This window comes from Rhodnius prolixus, unplaced genomic scaffold (assembly GCF_049639745.1).
Source record: "Rhodnius prolixus isolate KJV_2025 unplaced genomic scaffold, Rpr scaffold_10, whole genome shotgun sequence".
Taxonomy (NCBI): Eukaryota; Metazoa; Arthropoda; class Insecta; order Hemiptera; family Reduviidae; genus Rhodnius; species Rhodnius prolixus.
In genome coordinates this window covers 22,813,492-22,834,955 of record NW_027411615.1, presented here as the reverse complement: position 1 = coordinate 22,834,955, position 21,464 = coordinate 22,813,492, and the positions used below count along the sequence as shown (strand labels likewise).

The 21,464-nt window shown below is 32.6% G+C and overlaps 1 protein-coding gene across 2 annotated transcripts in view; it reads right to left on the bottom strand.

The window, feature by feature from the left end:
- Positions 1-21,464, bottom strand: part of Atet (ABC transporter expressed in trachea) — a 128,824-nt gene that overhangs the window by 5,083 nt on the left and 102,277 nt on the right. For both annotated transcript variants that reach the window (XM_074133853.1, XM_074133852.1), the window contains exons 2-7: positions 11,279-11,368; positions 5,052-5,305; positions 3,258-3,375; positions 1,830-2,019; positions 852-997; positions 51-289 (exon numbers count right to left, since the gene is read on the bottom strand). In XM_074133853.1, coding sequence (XP_073989954.1) covers positions 51-289; positions 852-997; positions 1,830-2,019; positions 3,258-3,375; positions 5,052-5,305; positions 11,279-11,355 — 1,024 coding nt within the window. In that variant the 5' untranslated portion in view covers positions 11,356-11,368. The remainder of the gene's footprint in view (positions 1-50; positions 290-851; positions 998-1,829; positions 2,020-3,257; positions 3,376-5,051; positions 5,306-11,278; positions 11,369-21,464) is intronic.

The following is a 21,464-nucleotide window of genomic DNA, read 5'->3' as shown; positions in this document are numbered from 1 at the left end:
CTAATTGTATATTTTTTAAATAATATTTTTTAAAATAAATTATGACTTACCATAATCGGCAGGATTGTGATAGCTGGGGCATTCTAATCCCAACGACCCAAGAAATGGCACCAACCCTTGTACATCGCCTTGATAAATACATTGTCCATCAGCAAGAGTATACAAATGATCGAACATCTCAAATAGTCGTGCACTGGGTTGATGGATAGTACAGATTATAGTTCGACCACCTCTTGCTAAACATTTTAATAATGAAAGGCATTGGAAACATGATGAACTGTCTAAGCCACTGAAACAGAAATTTTAATTACAATTTAAAGGAGAATGAATAGCAACAACAGGGATACAAATGCAAAGAGCTATTTTCTTCCATATTCAGAGATTGAATTCAGATTTTTCAGCATCACTTTCAAAGTATTGGCCCATAATGCATCATTTCTATCGCTTCTTCAGCTGCAATCTGTGGTTATCTTCTCATGTCCATCCTCAGCAGTTTTATAAATACCAGTTGTGTAATGCAAAAGGGCAGAAAACAATCCAGATAAAGAATATACGTAGGAGCAAATGGGGACAAAACGAAATAATTCCCTAATTTAAAAAAAAAATCAAAGCACTCTTTCCATAATCACAAATTCCTCTGACCCCTGCATTAGTGCTGCAAAAAAGAGAATCGATAGCGAAACTGTATCATTAGTAATTGTGAACTAAGTGGTATCTGGGGTTCAATACGAATAAAATAAACGATAATAAGACGTTGTTCTTATTACTGTTGACAGTTGGCTCTTAACATATCTTACGTTATTTTAAAATACAATATTGAAATGGAAAAGACAAAATAAAGCGAAACTTACCTAGTTGGTTCATCGAAAAACATAACAGGTGGATTGTTGACTAATTCCAAAGCAATAGAGAGTCGTTTTCTTTGGCCGCCAGATAAATTACACGTTCTTGTATTACTGCATTCTAATAAGCCTAAAGTTTCCAAAATCTCTTCGACCTGGAACAAAATAAATGCATAGTCGTCAAATATAGAATCGTATTGTATTATATTTAAGGTAAATACAAGGAAAAAAGAAGCACAGCTGGGGGTAAGAGTAAAGTGTCTTGTAGTTGGAATTATAGAGGGTACAATTTCGCTCCATGTAAACTGCAATCTGTTTTCTTATGGAGTACAAATTAATAATTTTTCCCATGTTGAAATTGCACTTTATTATTATTTTTTTTTTAAAGATTAGTTTTTAGTTTTCTTCAAAATAGAGAATAATTTTTAGGAAGAAAAGTTTGGAAAGATTCTATAGACGTTTGGAACGATCTGTCAACAGCCTTGGTTAAAAAATAATATCATGTAATTTTAATGTATTTTTTCCATCAGCATTGCCGGTAAAAGTAAGTTATTTTAAGATATAGCAATAACACTAAATGTACGACACATTCGCTGAAGAACCAAGAAGTTTAAGATTTCATAAAAAGACATATTCAAAAAATAAGAATTTAAAATGAAATCTATTCCACATATGTTAGTGAACGGATACTAACCTTGCTACTCTATGTTCTCAAAATTAATTTCTAAGAATGCATTCTCACTTTATTATCGATAGATGATCTATTGATTAATTAGACTTGGATGTAAAAATAAACAAACAGTAAAACTAAGATTAATGAACATTTAAGGGCACACCAACATATCACTGAAACCTTCTAGTTGAAAAAACTCTTAATTTTACAGATTACTGAAATCTGTAAATAGTCTTTTATCCAAATAAAGTGGAAATATGGCAAAGTATCCTTACAAAAAAAAAATCAATTGTTAACCACAAAAAATAACTTACAACAATCTTTTTCTCCTTTTGATTCATATGTCTTCCTAGCTTGAGATTCGCCGAAACAGTCATCGCTTCCCAAACAGTTAGATGTGGTAATAATCGGTCATCTTGCATAATATAACATGACATCTTTCTAAATCTTCTTGAATTTCTATCTTTTCCATTAATTAACACAGATCCGGATACGCCTGAAGTTCTGTAAAAATATTCCATTAAGTAAAGTAAGATACAAAAATGGTACTAATGACTAAAAGATCTCTTGAAGAAGAATTGATATAATTGATGTAATAATATATACATTGATTTAAGAAGCTATAAAAAAAATTGTCAAGTTTTCCACTTTAAAGAAAAAACGAACAGAAATTCATTTAACTAGAAAAAATAACCAGTTCTATTTCGATAAAAATCAGGGGATGTAGATTTCTCTAACTGTCAAACCACACTGAGGACTTTAAAAGCAATTTATCAAAATTTATTATAGGGATTACCTCGCCTATGTACAGGAAATCTGGTATATTCTGAAGTCAGTGGTAGGTTAGGACTTTATTCTACAGTTAGATCAGGAAAAGAACTTAGGCCCGCAACATCAATCAAAAAGAGGTGAAGGATACTTACAGTTTTCATGGGGGTATTTCAATCGGGGCACAGTAGATCTGGAGAGTGGATTTCAATATACTTCTTGACAGACCGTGTTACAATGATTTAAAGAAAATTCCAATCTACCGGGTATTATTATTGGAATAATTCTCCCTTCACGTTAATGAAGACAGGAGTCGGAAATGGTGCTCAAGTAATATAGTTGGAGAGGCTCTTTATCTGGCACTAGTATGATCTTCTGTTACGGTGTATTGCATTCTCAAAATATAACATAAATCCAAATGATCATCTCAATGTAAACTTGATAGTTTCTATCACGTAGAACTGCTAAGGGTTCTTAAGCAGGTTCATTATTAAGTTATACCAAAATAGGTTAAGTTGAACTTAGGCTATTTAGATAACCGATTATCTACTTTACACTGTAACATAATTTTAACAAGCCACAGCTAAAGTTTGCAGCTAAGGACACTTAAGGGATTCAATACTGATGAAACAAATTTGACATAAACATTTAAATAAGCGATTATATTATCATTAGCCAGCCAATTACTGGTACTTGTTAGTTGAAGGAAATAATACCTAACAGTTAAAGTGAATTAATTTTAATTTGAATATTTCATTGCACAATAACAAACAATCATTTAATTGCAATAAATGTAATTATTTAGAAAATACCTGGGGAAATATAAAATTCGATGTTTTTAATGAGTATGAACTTTTTGCTGCTGAATTAACTAAAAATGGAATTAATTTTACTTTGAGAAACAATTTCACACTTCAGTATTACCAATATAATTATTTTATTATCCATAAAAATAAGTTTATTCCTCTTAGTACCTGTATCCAGCTAGCACATTCATCAGCGTACTCTTGCCAGCACCTGAAGGTCCCATAATGGCCGTTAATTCTCCACATTGAAATTTGCCGCTAATACTTTTCAACAGTGACTTTTGTCCTATAAAAAAGAAACCAAACATTAATTTTAGTATATGGTCGCACAGATCGCTTAAGATTGCTTACACATTTCTTAAGTGCTTTTTTTATAGCATTAATTACAAAACTAATTTTCTAAGTTAATAATCATTTCGTTGCTTTCCACTAATTGAAAATTTTACCTAGTTAAATTTGTGGGGTCTAATTAGGAAGATATTTGTCTTAGATCTCAACTAATGTCAACATATTAAGGAATAGATAATTTTAAACAGCTATTTTATTGGCATTTAATAGCCAAAATTGGACCTTTGTCCATCAAAAGCCCATTATTGTGGATCAAAGCTACGTAAGTAGTAAATATTCAACTTTACCTTTTCCACCATTGAATGACCCCATAATTGAACTTAAATCGACCTTTTATACAAAAAGTCTCCTACATCAATCATTAAGGTTAGGATTTTTACATCATGCCACATAACATTAAAAAAAGCAAAAAGAGACAAAAAGGTTGGAAGTGACCCTTAAGACTCTGCCCAACTTGGAGCCACAATAGATCCACTGGCTTTAAAGGCCGCCATACTGGAATCTAATCTAACTTGGAATTATTAAACTAAGTAATTTGTAACTATTATGGTATATTCCAATAGTTATACTTTTTTTTTACTTCTTTGTTTGTCAGTTGGAACTTCATTCTTTGCACCGAAAGTGACCTTTCAAAATCTGGGCCAACTTATCCTATTAAAGAACATCAACAGGTTTTTGGAAAATTCTTCAAAGCAAATAAACTCTGAAAAAGAATTGGTTATTTCACAATAATTATCTTCAAACTTGATGTTCACTCTATTCAAGTTGACAGATATTTTAAAATTTTCCTAATTCTCAACCAAAATTTATACCAGCTAATCAAAACCCAGTTTAATCACCAGTTCTGATTTCACTTTGCATAACTTGAAATCCTTAAGAAGACCCTAACAGATCTGGAGATGAAGCGCTTTATTTGGATGAAACCCATTATGGATAACTAGCAACTTCCATGGTTTGACGCTCAGAGTGGTACATTCCCTCCAGATCGAAGGCATTGCTTTATTACATGAAACTCAGATGAAGTAAAGAGATGTCCTTAATGGTTCTGGCTGTAATCTACGCTGACGTGATGTTCACCCCTTCAAGAAGCGCAAGAACATGACAATTTGGATACGAGAGCCATCTGGACGGTAAAGCCCTTGCCATTAAAGAATGACCAACATCACTCGATTCTAGTTGTTGATGCAGTTGACAAAGGAAGTAAGTGACACGGTCTGTCGTCATCTTTATCCGGAATTTGAAGGTACTTCATAGCAATGTAAAACCTGGTCATTGCTACACCAAACGTTCATCAGGTTTTTGTTTATTTAAACCATTGCCTTTATCAATCAAGAGATTGATTGATCAATCAGGGATTGATAGAACTTTAACGTTATAATTAAAAATCCCCATAGAAGAGGAACGTTCCAAAAAAAACAACAAGAATTTTGATAAAGTTAGTTATTTCAAATCAGTTACAACCTTCATAACCTTTACATGAATGCAACTTGCCTATTTTTTTCTTAACTGCTGAATTTGTGACTGGCATTAAATCAGTCCAGCCCAGCATAACAAAGGCTGAGCCAGTTAAATAAAACATCATTAAAAATGTCATTACATAAAATAGTTACAAACCACCGTTGCATTCTTGTGAAATACTGTAAGACAGCTTGTTGAACTGTATGTGAACTGGCGGTCTCTGGGGTAGATGATTGAATGAGAATGGCCGTTTGATGTTGATGATCAAAGAGTCCGGTGGTGGTTTGTTGGCTCCTTTTTTAGAAAGACTGCCAGATTTATGTTTGAGAGATCCAGCAGGTGAAGGGCCTCCGCCGCCGCCTCCACTGTCTCCGCCACTGCCGGCCGAAATGTGAAACAGCTGGCTGCCACTGCAAACAAACAACCTCTATCAATTGATTTACACAGTGGAATAACAAGATGGTCCTCTGGATTTAGAAATGGCCTGAGTAATGTACGAGGTTTGGAGATTAAAAATGTGGTTAGGTCTGCATAGATTAGGACAACATCGTTGATTTTATGTTATTTCTAGTTTTTTTTCCGGTTTCGAATTTATATCCATCGTCAGTTAAGAACAGTTGAAGAGAATTGGACTTCCACGAGATAATGTTTCTGACACTATGTTAAATAATTACTAATTAAGTGATAGAGGCCCATAATTACAACATATATGTACAAATCACATTCACACGTATAACCAAATACACGTTAAAATTAGGTTAACACTAGGAACGTCAGAGAAGATATTATTAAGATATTGGGAAAGTGTTTGCCGTAGGACCTAAAACTTCGACGGAGATAACAAATATTTATCTTCAAAGAGGACATAATTCTTATTTCAAAACATTCAAATGAAAATAACAGATATTTAGAAAGTTTAATCTTATTTTAAAAAACTTCACTCCACTCAGTGTTCAATAACAGCTTAATGATTTCATAAGTAAACATTTCAAAGTTTATCTTTTCAAAACTTAAAGAAACCTTTTCTAACCTGGATCTTTGAAGTTTGATGGAACGATTGGTATTGTCAGAAACACGAATTGAAGTCCACAATAGAATTAATACAGTTATTAAGTAACCTATCCCAAGTTCTTGTGGACTAGATCTATGTATACTAATATAACTATTTCGACAAGAAACAGATGGAAATTTTCAAGCTACGCAGAATGCGGTTACACTAAGCATAAACCATTTCCTTAAAGAACATATTCTGAAATTAACGTAGGACCTTCATTACTATGGAGGCTTATTGGTTAGGTTCTAACCTTTAACAAGAAACAATGCGGCTTGTAACAAGACTACAGCAGTTAGTTGCTTCTAAAGAGAAACTACCACTAAATTTGAATAAATCACTTTACTGTTCTAACAATTGCCACGCCAATCATTTAAATTCACCATTTTTGTCTGCCAACTCAAAAACTAACAGCTTCAACTACATACATCAAGTTTGAATAATATTGTTCATCCTCTTATGTTAATTCTCTAATTAATAAATAATTAAATGATTAAATAAAAACGCTTCTACATTTTTTTTTTCTTACATTCAGCCGAAAACTGAAAGAATAGAGTGCATTGTAACCAAACGTCCTCAAAATAACCTGAACTACTGAAAAATATTGCCTAATTATTCAACGTTGGGTACACACTGCTGTTCAGGGTCCATAATAACAAAAATTGACTCTTTTTCCCAGTCCACATCTACTTACATTGTTCACAAACAAGATAAAATGTAGCGAACAATTGGCCTACATTCAGGAGCTAAAACATTTATGAGTGTTACGATTGTTTTTTATCAAAGAAATGGGCTATACTGTTATCAAAAATTTTAATTTAATTGTTAATTAAATATTATTTAGTTTAAAAAAAACTACGTAGTTTGATTATTGCAGGCCTAAAAAATAAGCTACAATCTGATCTAAAACGAAGACATTCTCTTTCTCAGCAGCAACGCCTGAAGTAATTAACCAATTTAAAGACCAATTAAAAATAATAAGATAAATACTTCCAGGAGAAATAACATGAAGAAAAAAAAATACATTTTAAAAAAAATGGAATTTTTTTTTTTTGTAAATTTTAGGAACAAATGACTGGCGGCTAAAATAATTAATAACTACAGCAAATTGACATAATACATGGCTGGCCATCTTTGTTTCTTTGTATATGTCAAGCTGGTGAGTGTGACAATTAATTCTGATGAACCACTACCGCCCCGTTTTTATTAAGTACAAGCCTAGGGTCAAAGTAATTTGCTAGTACATCCTGGCTCACACAGTATTCCCCGTCATTGTTGTCGGAGGGTGTAGCAATAAATTATTTGTGCTAAACTCCATTTAGAATTAATCGGTTAAACTTTATTATCCTTTTTTTTTTTCTTTTTAATTTAAACTGGTACTGGAAAATTAGAAATAGAAGATTAGTTTTGTCACACGCTGCCTTTTTTACAGAAACTATATTAAAGATGTATTTCATTTCATTCGTTTATCGCAGCGTTATTAGCCAGTAAAAGGCGTCTAACAACTCGAAGTTGTACAGAACTAGGTAATCATCTTAGGAATGGTAATAAGCGCTGGATATAAGAAAGCTGTCCGTATTTTTTGCATACAGAATTGCAAAATGTGGAAGATCATTAGAGACAAGTGTATATTAGGGTATTTTTATATGCGAATTTTCATATATCTGTGTTATTTATTAAACATATACTGCCTCGCCAAGGTTATACACTTAGCAAATTAACACTTCATTTTGTTTTTTTCTTTTATTAAACCATGTTAATGTCTGTTAATTGTAAAAGCATACATTAAAGGATTTTTTTGTTTCCAAACTATTTAGAATCTTCAAAGAGGTTAAATCAATTTTATTAATAACATATACTCGTATAAATATTGATTTAAAGTAATTTCACTAAAATATTCATTTAAAAAAATGTAAACAAAATAGAAAACAATCCCTAAATGTAATTTTCACAGATATTATTTGTGGATTACATTATTAATTTTTTTGATAGAAAAAGAAATTGTATATTTCAGTCAGTATAAGAATTGATAAATGACTTAGTCCCTAGGTCGAGAATCCGGCAAAAATAATTAGAAAAGTCAAAAACTGGCACTAATTTCTCATCAAATTTGCTGTTTATTTGTAAAAAAAAATCACCTGATTTTGTTGTATTATTTTGTTAAGTCTTTCTTAAGGTGTAATTCTCTACAGTTCTCAGTTAGAAAAGTAATTCAAAATTAAAGAGCGGAATAAAGATTAATTTTCAGTTGACTGAGAAATTCGCTAATAGACAAATCTCTTCACAGTTCATAATCACGACAAACAGAATTAATAATAGACCGATAGCCATTTATCGTATGGGAACTTAGGCGTTGTCAGTAGCAGTTGAACAAAAACTTACCAGCAATGAAAGAAAAGCATAAAGAGGAATAATGGAATAATAATAAAAACACACAACACGCCATTAAGTTACAAAAAAAACGCCGAATAAGGAGATCAAGGTAATCAGTAAATTGGATAAGATCATCTGCTTGGAATGAAGATAGGGGATCCAGCAAGATCAGCGCAGTTCAATCAGGTGGCTGAAAACCAAGAAGACATCCAAGGCTCATCATGTGGCGGCAGAATATGGATGAAGACCTGTAAAAGATCAGACATCAGACAATGGACAGCATGGAATAGTGGCCAAGTCCGTGCAAGTTTACCAGAGAAAAAGGAGAAGTTAGTACGCGTATTGGATGATATAGACATCATCGTGCAGTGTGGAAGCTGGTTGCAGACGGTTGTTTCCCCATACGGGTTAAATACTTTAATTTTTTTTAATAAAAAACATCCATTATTATTTTAAAAATCAGCTGCAAAAAGCATACGTTAAGCCTTTTGTAATATCTCGCAACTGATTAAAAATTAAAATTATTTAGATAAGGATATTCTAATAAGGGAAATGTCGTTGTTGTTTTAATCTAGTGCAAAACAAACAAAAGTATAATAGAATTCATGACCTATTTCTAACTTGATAATTTCCCTTAAAATACCATCTAGCTGACGAAAATAAGTGGACTATTTTGCCAAGTAAAAAATAAACGAATTTAAATAAATAATATTTAACATTAAAGTAAGCTGCGATATTACATACATTAATTTTTTTTACAACCGATTTTTACTTGCATATTTTATTCTAAACTATATTTTAAAATAAACTAATCAATCAAAAAGATAGATTTAAAAACTTATAATATTTTTAGCCAAGGGCTAAATAGATTGATATTTCATGAAAACTTTTAGATTAGTGGTACAAGAGGGAATGGGAACAAGTTTACCGTAAATTCTTTAGCATCTCGCGTGACTAAATCTAGTCAAACAGTAAAGAAAGACGAGGTTTATAAGCCAAGTTTTGTAAGCTAAGCAGGTAAACAGCTCTAAAAGAAACCCTGTTTCAGGTTGACCCACAACTAATCGTGAACTAGTGACAAGAGGGTCGAACAGTCCTACATTTCCATTCCATAGGAAGTGAACAGCCCCAATTCTCTTTCACAAGCTCTTTATATTAAAAAAAAAAAACATGGTGTATGTACAATACCATTAAACTAACCTATTCATTTTTCATTCTATTTTAAATTGATTTATTGATCATCAACAAATCAATAAAAAAATTACTGTAATGAAACTTAGTGTAATTATAGTACTCAAAAAAGAATTTCCTTATCCATCCATGTAGAAACTCCCAGTCGCTCTCATTTCGTGGAGTAATCTTCTGAAGAATAAGGTAAAACTTTGGAGCAATTATTTCGATAATCAATGAATGTTTACATCACTAAAGATAACTAGAGATCCTATCTTCGATAATCAATGAATGTTTACATCACTAAAGATAACAAGAGATCCTATCTTCGATAATCAATGAATGTTTACATCACTAAAGATAACAAGAGATCCTATCTTCGATAATCAATGAATGTTTACATCACTAAAGATAACAAGAGATCCTATCTTCGATAATCAATGAATGTTTACATCACTAAAGATAACAAGAGATCCTATCTTCGATAATCAATGAATGTTTACATCACTAAGATGACAAGAGATCCTATCTTCGATAATCAATGAATGTTTACATCACTAAAGATAACAAGAGATCCTATCTTCGATAATCAATGAATGTTTACATCACTAATGTTACCTAACAAGAGATCCTATCTTCGATAATCAATGAATGTTTACATCACTAAAGATAACAATTACGTTAATATATTTTGCTTTATTTTGAACATCACAATAGTTATTAAGTACTTTATTCCTGTAGAGGGGTACTTCATCAGAAATCATAGCGTCCATGCCAGCAAAATAACACGATATGTGAGCCAACTATTTGGGTTTAGAAGAAATCATGGCGTCCATGCGGGTATCCCAGCAAAATAACACGATATGTGAGCCAACTATTTGGGTTTAGAAGAAATCATGGCGTCCATGCGGGTATCCCAACAAAATAACACGATATGTGAGCCAACTATTTGGGTTTATCAAAACCACAGGCAAACTCTGCACATATCGCTTTATTTATTTATTTATTAAGTTTTTTATTATTTATTGTAAGATATGATCAAGTAGCTAATGAAAATGAATTCTTATATCAGTAATGAAGATTGTTCATGAAGCATGCTCAGGAGAGAATTATGAGGATAATATTAATATTCCAAATTTTTCTTATTCCAATATATACAAAAATAAATAACCAATTACACTTAATAAAACTCTGATCAATATTATAAATACTTACAAAAATACTATAAAACTAAACAAGCTCTTGGCAGTACTTTAAATGCCTACCAAAGCTTTTGCATGTCTAATCCAGTTTGAGTTTATTACTGAGGTTACAGAACCTTCCCTAATATTAGCCAAATTCTCTACTCTTATCTTCTCTGCAAAACCACTGATTTAAAACTTCGTTAACTTTTAATCTTAAGAATTGTACAGAGAGATAAAGATAGAGAAAATAGACTAACCACTTATTCATGAAAGTTAGCTTCCCCAGCGGGTATCTGGTCAAACAATGCGTATACAACATGACCGGAAGTCTGAGTATACTCAGAGAAAGTTGATTGGTGCGAATACTTCAGTTTAGCGAACCAACAGACAAACTAACTCTAGTTCATCTTCACATAGATTGTTGGCATTACTCTTTAAACGCATTAGCAGATCTTTTATGGATCCGGCTTTAATAAGTCTCTCTACAATCCCAAAACGTCCCAAAAACAAAGTAGCCCAGCTAAATCCAGCTAATCCTGTTAGAATTAATGTCCAAGTAGAATTCAGATTAAACGATTTTAAATCATTATTAAAAGAATACTTACTTTAGATGTGAATTATTGGATAATGGTTTGAGCTTGAGTGGCGGACTGGAAGGATCTAATCTCTTTGTGTCGCTCATCTCGAACCAGCCTCTGCAATCAAGAAAACTAATTTAAAATCAATTTCGTTCAAATAAAGCAATATTATCCAAAAAACGAGAATAAATAATTAACAAACTTCTCAAAAAAAAAATCTTCAAGTAAGTTTTATGTTCGCATCACCAAGTTCCTCTCTTCCAGCTCGCTCCTAGCTTTTTGATAGTCCTCAGATTTTAGTTAGAGGAAGAAAAGCCACATTCCATCTAGCCACAATTTAGAAGGAAGGATATTCCCATTAACGAACAGATAGGGAGATGAAACGAGATGGGATATCTTGGCTGAATGTTCAAAATAAACAACGTGAGATAGAAATTAGTTAAATGGGATGCATTTCAACGATTACAAGAGTCTAATCAAATCTCTAGAATGTTTTAAAACAACAGGTATTTTCAACTACTGCATAATTAGTTGCGTCCGAAGAGTTGCAGAGATAGGCTGCAGCGTCATTAGATTATTAAAATAAAATAAGTCTACTTTTGTTAAAAGTTACAGCAAATCGTTGAAAGAACTGCACGTGCAACGCAGTAGGACTTATGTATATGATGCAAAAATGGTAAAACAAAGCAATAATGCTTGATTTGTCAAACCAAATAAAGACCATGGTTTCTTAACATGAATTTCTAGTTAATAAACTAATACTGCCTTAAGCTAATTCTGACGTTTTCAATGAAATCTAAAGAAGAAAACACGAATGGAATCACTATTAACAATAAATTTACGTAACATTAAAGCAACAAGACATTTAGTAATAGGGAAACAGGATTACGTCATTGTTTTAATCTGCAGTAGAAAAGGAAATATGTCACTGTCATTGGGGAGTTGTTCTTCATTACTAATATTATTAAGTAACAATCCCATCCTCTTAAGATTTGGATATTTCTTTCATGAAGTACTAAAACAAGAGGACACATTACGAAATAGCCGTATTTATGACTAAGTGTTAAATCTGTTCACAATAAATATCAAACGATTTACATACATCAGAAATGATATCATAGAACGTATAAAATTCGATTTCAATGACAGTGAACACCCCATGGTAATAAAAACGAAAAATAGACGTAAGATAGTTTGGCTTTTAGAAGGCCAGAAATTAAACGGCTTTTCCTAAACGATGGAAAAATTAGTAGAACCAAATCAGTATTGGAGACTGAAAATACAGTGCATTTCGTCTTTAGATATGTAGCAGCAATTATAGCAAACGGCATCTAAAAAAAAACTGTGAAAGAAGTTAATCTAGACATACATCTTGATACAAAATGTCAGTTCTTGCTATAAATCTCAAAATGGACTTAAGAATATATGTAATAAATGTTATTTTCTGTAAATTAATTAATGCTGATTTCATGAAGGAATTTAAATATAAGGAAGGCTAACTATTCTATAAAAATTTAACAACATTCTTTAAATTAATTAAACATAATGACAAATTTCTTCTATTCACTTCATAAATTCGGTCAATATTGGGAAATTGTTTAGGTTGGTTGCCCTTATTCTAGAAGCGTGCTTATATTAGTAGTTTAAAAAGTCTAGAACCATCAATCAATCAGTGTGACTTAAACAAAGAATAGCGTGAAGAATAGGGTCAAACTCTATAGTTTGTATCTATTGTTGGATCATTTTATTAATAATTCTTTTAACTTTTAAAAGTTATTAGGTATCAAATCATGAATAAAACAAAGCTCAATTACGCAAACACTTTAAAAAACAAAAGCAACAAAAATTACAAATAATGAAGCGAAAAACCTTGCTTAAATTAAAATAAATGTCTACATATTTGAAAGTGTAACTCAGCATAATGGAGTAGTCCTGTATCTTAAGAGCACAAAATTCATTACAATACCCCGAGGTATAATAATGCACAGCACAAACCACAGTATCAGGTTGCCAGAGAAATTTCTGCAAAACTAGGTAAACCGCTAGTCTGGGATATTTAATGTACGCTCTTATATATAACTTAGTAAATCTCTTTTAACTACAGGTTACTAAAAAATCATTAAAAAAGTCTTTCTCTTCTCTTTAAGGAAGTTAGATTTCTTTCACATTGTTTTTACAAGGAAGCCTCAGCATTTTCATTTAGAGCAGATTAATATGATAAGGTAATCTACACACAATTATTATATAAATTAAAACAACAGTAGTCTTGAATAATGTTATTTTAATTAGAGCGTTTCAGATAAATAGGATCATCAGACACGAAAAACCAGAGGGTTTTTAGTGTCTAAACACTCCTCCACAATATATGAATATATATCGAACCAATAAATGAAAGTCTTCCAATAAAATATATATAATTATAATGTAACTAGGGGCGTTTGTTGGTCTAGTGGTCAAGAGCTTGGCTTTGTAAGTGGGAGATTCGCACCTAATCGGTAGCTGGGCGTTAAGTCCCAGCTGAAAAAAAACAGGCGATATTTTTACTTTTATTTTCAGAATCAATCACACATTATGAAAGTAACATACATGCATATATGCTGGGCGAAATGTCCTTTACTGCGCACACAATAAGTTCTTTCCTGGACAAGAGTGATTCTAAAAGGCTATCTTTCAACAATTCTCTAAAGAAAGAAATCGTACTGCAAAAATTAAAAATAAAAACGCATTGCTAAGTTCTGAGTCAACAAGTTCTCCGGAAATGCGAGTATATATTCAAAACTTATAGGCGCCACGGTAGCCGAGCGGTTAGAGGCAAGACCTGTAAAGCTAATTTATATTGTGGTGCCTGGGATCGATTCCCGGTCTCTAGGCCTTGGATTTTATTTAATGGATAATAAAAGAAATTTACAGTAAAGTATGTTTGCTAGTCGCCTCCATCCACGACACCTAATTGGTAGTTGGGGGTAAAGCCCGCCTGAAAACATAGGCAATGATTTAATCAAAACTTACGGTGTAGCGTTTTTTAAAATCACAAAGAGTAAACAATTATTTCTTAAAATAAATCTGTTTTTTGAAGCGTTTTGTTAAATGGTATTAATATTAATCTTTCTGTACAAAATCTATAAAAAGATCTTTCTAGGAATACCACCAACCGGGCGTAAAGAAAATATAATAGATAAAAGTGCAATAAGTTTTTTCCCCAATTTTTACATTTCCTTGAAAGAATTATTTATTGGTTTATCCTATCCCTAAAAAAAAAAAAAATCTATACATGGTAGCACGCTAGAAGATGAATGGAGCTTAAGATACAGGCGCTTGTAATTTTACAGAGAAGCACGATGATGGGTTCTGGGAAAGATTCAAGCTCTTAATATCCCCGGTTTACAGTAGTAGGTGGCTCTAGGGCCAGTGGGTGGTGAACAAAAACCCAAAGTAGTGGGAAACACAAGACGCCCACGCTATCTGCAATATCTAGAGAGAGAGTATAAATACGCTCTGCAATATCTAGAGAGAGTATATACGCGCTCTGCAATATCCTCGGCTACGACAACAATTACACCCACAGCTTTCCAGTAACCACCTCCTTCTCTTTCACTTCCAGCTTCTATTATCGAGCTGAAGCCCTTCCGCACCACGTCACTATCATGACGTCACAAGGTTTCACGTACTCTCAAGGTTACTGTCTGGAATTACAAAATATTGTAGCACCAATATATTCTACTATTATTGTAATTCAAAAAATATGTTGTACCACATATCACTTTTAAAGCTAATTCTACATATTTTTTAACTGCAATGTGGCGTAATATCTCAAATAATGAATAACTTGCTGATTATTAAATATCGTTCATTGTTTTTTAGTTACTGATTCATTAATCTAAAAGGAAGAAAGAATAAGGCCAACTTCAGTCATTATTTGCCGAGCTTTCGACCTAAGGGAACTAGATCATCTTCAGGGCTTATTGACAATACAATATTTTTATTTAAATAAAGTTTTTCTTATTTTTAGAGGTCATACGCTGACTGGACAGAAGAAACACCAACTTTAGTACAATGTTAAAATATTATATAGACAATAAGCCCTGAAAATGTCCTAGTCCCTAGATCGAAATCTCAGCAAAATAGATCAAAAATTATGATTGAATTGGTATTATTATTTCCTTCTTACTGATTACTGTGTTTCAAAAGAAGTGGTATGGATCTTAGGAAAAAAAATGAAGCGCATTATCCTTCTTTTCAAAAATCCTAAAATGAATTCTCCTGGAAAATGCCATGGATCTAAATTTATGCAAATTAAATGACACCTTTTTGGTCAAACGACAATTTTGGTCACAAGATTTCGTCTTCTAGACATTGCTCAAGCATTTGACCGAGTTTCGCAATTGGGATTGTTGCGGAAGCTCAAGGGAATCATTTTATCAACCCACTGTTTGATCATTAAACATTCGTTTCTGACCGTTTCTTCAGGGCCTGTAGATCATCTATTTTTTTCCAACATACTCAAGCGTGTCTCATACTCAGCGCCTTCGCTCGTTCCGCTAAAGATCGCTTACTCCTAAAGCTAACACTTCTATTATTGCTCCTAATACAAATGTGAAAGTAATATACGCTTCAGAAGTGTTGACTTTTAGGCTTCAACTTGGTAAGACAGTCTTGTAGAATGTTAATACAAGGTTACGGAAGTAAAAGAAATTAGAAGAAAAACGTGCAAAGAAACAGTGTATGTCCTTGAAAGTCTTTAAGTAATGTATATTGAAAAACAGATAAGCAAATAAGTCTGGTTAGGTAAACCAATATTCAAGCAAGTGAAGCCAAGTTCTTAAGATGGAAAAAGAAAATGAAGTAGCAGAAATGCATGAGAGTATAAAAAGGTAATTTAGAAAATCAATATGGTGGAATGATTTGGAAATTGTATGAAAAAAAAAGTAAAAGATGAAAAAATACGCTAGTGATATTTTAAAAAAACACAAAGCAAAGTCCACAATTTAAACGATAAATCCAATCAAAAGTATCAATTACACTAGGCCAAAATTCATTTTATCTCGATACATAAAACATGTTATCAGTGCATTCGGATTAAAATTTCTGATTATTCAAACAACTGAAACCTTTTACTAAATAGATCAATACGTCTAGGCTGTCTTAATCTGCCGACAGTCATATTGCTGTTTAAACTAGTTTTTTGTATATTTTATTTAGCGAATCAGATTGTTTAACAATATATGTGTAGCACTCAAATTCTCGATAGCATTCAACTATATCGATCTTCAATCGGCAAAAAAGATTTGTAGTAACTAGCGATTTATTTGGAGTTGTGGATTGCGAGGAATGGAGAGATTGTGAAGAATGATTGAATAACATTGAAGTGTGCTTGTCGTTGAATTGATATAGTCGAACAACTGGTCGGTCCATCCAAATACTTCTTGGTAGTTTGACCCTCGAATTTGATATCTCACCACGTAAATTATGAAATGCATTACAATAATTAAAACCTAAAGGATTACAAACAAAATTCAATTCTAAATGGAAGAAAATCATGTTTTGTTTTACCGAAGGATGGAATACTGAATTATAAAAGCGATGAGTTCTTTGAATGACCTTTACATAATTTTACTGCCTTAAATTAGTAATTAGATGTAACAGATCTTTATGCTAGCCATTTTCAAGTACAAAATATTGTTCAGTAGAGTGCAGCACCCATTTAACTTAGATTGATTAATCAAACTATTAATCATTAAATCTTTAAAAATCGTTAAATAACAGTCCTGAGCAAATAAACATGCAAAATGGCGAGGAACAGTAGGTGAATCATGACCCACAATTTTCTTTAACCTACTTCGCAAGAAAATAACCATTATTCCCAATTTTCTGTTTACCCTTTCATTATTAGCGTAGAAAACAACTCATTAAGCAAGAAAAATCTTTTATAATTTTTATGTTTTTATTGAGAAAATGTTTTATTGCATCATATTTGATACATCATTAAATACATATGGAGGAAAAATTAGTAAAAAAAATTAAACCTTAATTTTTCATAAAAATAATAACCAATAAAGAATTGACCAATCAAAGTGAAGAATAGAAGTAGGAAAAGTGGGTTGGCTGCTTAGCCAATCAGAAGCGAGAACTGTTTATTAAACAACGCCTACTCCTAATGTATTTTACACCACTCCCACTTTCGCCCGTTTTAAAATGGAAGATCTGTATTTTTCATTTTTAAACATACATTGACAAATTAAAGTGTTAGCCAACAAGGAATTTTACTGTCATTAATGTTGTTTAAAGAATATGTATTTATCTTTTGTACGGATAAATTAAATAAAAGAAAAATTGTGGATATCTCTTCAACTACTTATTAATTTTGAACAGAATAGACGAACAAAATTTACTAAAAAGGATGAATTGTATTGCTACTTTATCGATGAATTTTTTAGTTGTTTGACACTTGACAACAATTTATCGAATCACCAAGAATCGAATGATTTCTTCCTTCTTATTTTCTGTTATGTTTGCTTTCGTCTGTCTTCTACTCCAATAAACATTTTCAAATGGACTTTTAAGAAGTGCTTCAGGAACACAACGCTTCAGTCATAACTATTTAAAGTCAACTAAGTTTTAAGAAAACTGGGAAAATCGTAGTTGAATTTCCACATTGGACTTTTCTGCATAGTTAATGTTTAAGTCCAAATAAAAGTAGAAAGCAATATAAATTTTTAATCATGATTCTCCTTACTTTTTAATGTTAAACGAATCCCGTTAAAACCTTTTTCTATGTAAATATAAAACAAAATTGGTCTCTATTCGCTTTGTAGATAAAACTTTTTAAGTGCAAACAGCCTCTTACTCCTTTATAAATTTATGATGTAAAGTAAATAAGTAACCTGTATTCCACTCAGCTTTGTCCCCTTGTGACTTTTTAACAAATTTTCACAGTTACGGTTAAATTTTTTATTCTTTCTTCACTGAACTTCGCTTCTTCATATTTATAAAAAGAATTTCATTTCTCATCTTATGCCAAAAAAAAAGTGAAGTGAAAAAAAGTGAATTTTACATTTAGATCTCAAAAACAAACGATACCAAAGCTAGTGAAATTTCGGCATGGTCTCACATTGCAGTTTTGCAATAGAGATAAGACAAAATTACTACAAACGAAATGAATTCTGTGACAAGTTGTGAAAGTGAGTTAGAAATAATTAGACCCTAATTTCAGCAGAATTATTGTATGGAATAAGTACTCCATATTACTCTAAATGAGGTAAATTATCAAAGTTTCTGATCAATTGTTACACAAATAGAACACACAAAAGGGCCAAGCACTGATTTTGGGAATTCTAACGTTAACCTGCCGCCAACTTGAAGCCAGCCAAATCAGCAATATCCATTTGCCAGTCTTTTTCAATGCTATTTCTTTTATGGCTTTTTGGATCTTAGGACTTTTTCCAGCAACAGATAAAGATTGAGAGAACTCAAAAAGGGAAAATAAAAATGTAACTATTTCTGTTACAAAATCAAAAAAGCAGAATGTAACAAATGAAGACAAATAAACACATAGATAAGGAAAAAAATCTGCAGTGGTCAAAAAAAGTATTCATACACTTAAGTTTTTTTACTTTATCTACTAAACTTTTGTTTCCAGGGTGACTATTTCTTCAGCACTGAAATCGAAGATAGTAACAATGAATTTACTGCTCTCATTTTCTTTTATAACCATAAAGAATTGATTAAAAAGAAGAAAAATAATTTAATTTATAATTTAATAATAATATAATTTAATAATAAAGAAATCACATCTCAGGAGACACTAAACCTGGTGGAATCTATGCCAAGGAGGCTTCAGGCAATAACAAATGCAAAGGGATTGCTTACAAAATATTAGGTCTTTAGTTTTGCGTTAACTATAACATTCAGACTGAGTGTATGAATACTTATTTTGCATACAATAAATTATTTTTTTGCTTTTTAATCAATTCTTTATGTTTATAAAAGAAAATGAGAGCATTAAATTCATTGTTACTATCTTCGATTTCAGTGCTGAAGAAATAGTCATCCTAGAAACAAAAGTTCAGTGGATAAAGTAAGAAAACTTAGTGTATGAATACTTTTGTTGACCGCTGTATGTCCAAAATGTGGACATGAATGAGAGCATAATCAAGAAAAGAGATCGTACTCCTAAGAAAAGTTGATGACATTAGAACAGAGAGCTACAGAAAGGTATGAAGAAACGACAAAGGTTGTGGCGAAGATTATACTCAGCACGTCGTGGTGCTGACATGGGCAGGATGCTTGAGGATAATCTGGTCAAACTCTCCTCAAAACTCTCTCTACTAATGACTTAAACAAGAGGCAGCACAAGAAGTAAACAAGCAGGTCATGGTGGAAGTTCATGGCCACCCTTACTAGTACTCAATTCTTGTAACACTGGTCACTAGAAGGACGACTTACAAGTCTTGTCAACCATCTTGATGGGTGCCTTCACAGATGAGGGATAAGTCTCATCAATAGAATATTTTTGTTTTTGTATTGATGTATTGATGAAGTACATAATGCCAACTTCAATGTAAACTCAGTCAAGAGTGTACTGAATTCAAAATTGTATACACTGTTTTTTTTAATTAAATAATTATACTTTTCCCGTTTCTGCATTGGGTATAAATATAATATATCACCACATAAAAAAGAGCGATACACAGGCTTCGAATGCAAAACATGTTTAGAAAATTAAACTGTTTACCTTGACCAACCATGCCTGAAAGGTGGTTCTTCAACTTATTTGCAACTAAAACGTTCTACCGGCGGAAATGGTTAACCATTTTCTTCAAAGTCCTCAACCTTTTTAGAAGTTGAGGTTTCGACTATTAGACTAATGGGAAATACACAATAAGCCTCTTGTGGCTGCGATGCCGTGAGGTATAGGTCCCGTTTTCTATTTTTTGGTGGACAGTAATAGATCATTTTGATGATGACTTCATTTTTTGTCTGCTTTCGATTTAATTACCTGGTCATTTTAAGATCAATTGATAGAGAATACAACATCTCTGCTTCTAAAATAGAATAATAATCCGTAATAATTAAAAAGTAAAAGCATTAAGGTATGAAAATATCTTCCTGAATTTTTGAAAACGCATGTCCGACAATAAATCCAAAAATTCATGGGTATCCAGAAGGAATCAAGAAGAAGTTGGTGTGCTGCACGACAGTAACGATTCTTAAATGTTTCAAAATAGTTGAAATCAATCGATACTTATGGAATGCTTTAAATTTTCACGTAATTTTGTCTATACTTTATAAGAGTTGGTATTATAGAACTTAAACTTAAACGAAGGTTATCATTTTCAAAATTGGCATTTGTAACCAATATCACTGTTTACCTTCTTCTTCTGGATGACAGGATTCTAGAGAGCGACTTAATTATGCTAAATAGCTTTTTAACTAAAGCTTTCTTTTTGTTACACGCTTTAGATAAACATGCTGAAATCAACGCTAAAGATTCAGCCATTACAGTGATTAAATAAGAATTACTGAGAGGTCAATGTAGGCATAGCATCTTCAGTCTAACCAACATTAAAGCACTGTACGTTTTTACTGATGAGATGGTTTACCGATGGCTCCAGGATGGACTGTGGGACTGGGTCTGGAATGTATGGGGTTAAACCCGAGGTACTCATTGAGAGATCTCTTGGGAGATACGCCACAGTCTTCCAGGCCGAGGTTTTTGCTATTAAAATATGTGCTGAGGGAAACCTGCGGATGGAACCTAGAAATAGGGAGATTCATATCTTTTCGGACAGCCAGGCTGCACTGAAGGCTCTTATATCCTTCAGAATGACCTCTTCCCTGGTTTGGGAATGCAGGAAGGCCCTGGAACTATTGGCGCGGCACAACAAAGTTCGGCTGGAATGGGTGCCGGGTCATGTAGGAATTGAAGGGAATGAGAAAGCTGATCATCTGGCCAGGAATGGACCTAACACTCCTTTCATTGGCCCGAAGCCTGTCCTGGGGATCACCAGGGGTTTGGTTCGTGCGGCTGTCAGAGATTGGATCTGAAGGGAGCACGAAAAGAACTGGGTGATGTGTCCTGGGGTTAAAGAGCCAAAGTGAGTCTGTGCTTGGGTAGAAATCAGATTACTCTGATTACAGGACTAATCACGGGGGCACGGTAGGTTCAGGAAGCATCTGCGCATGGTGGGGGGCTTATTAGCTCGGAACCGTTGTG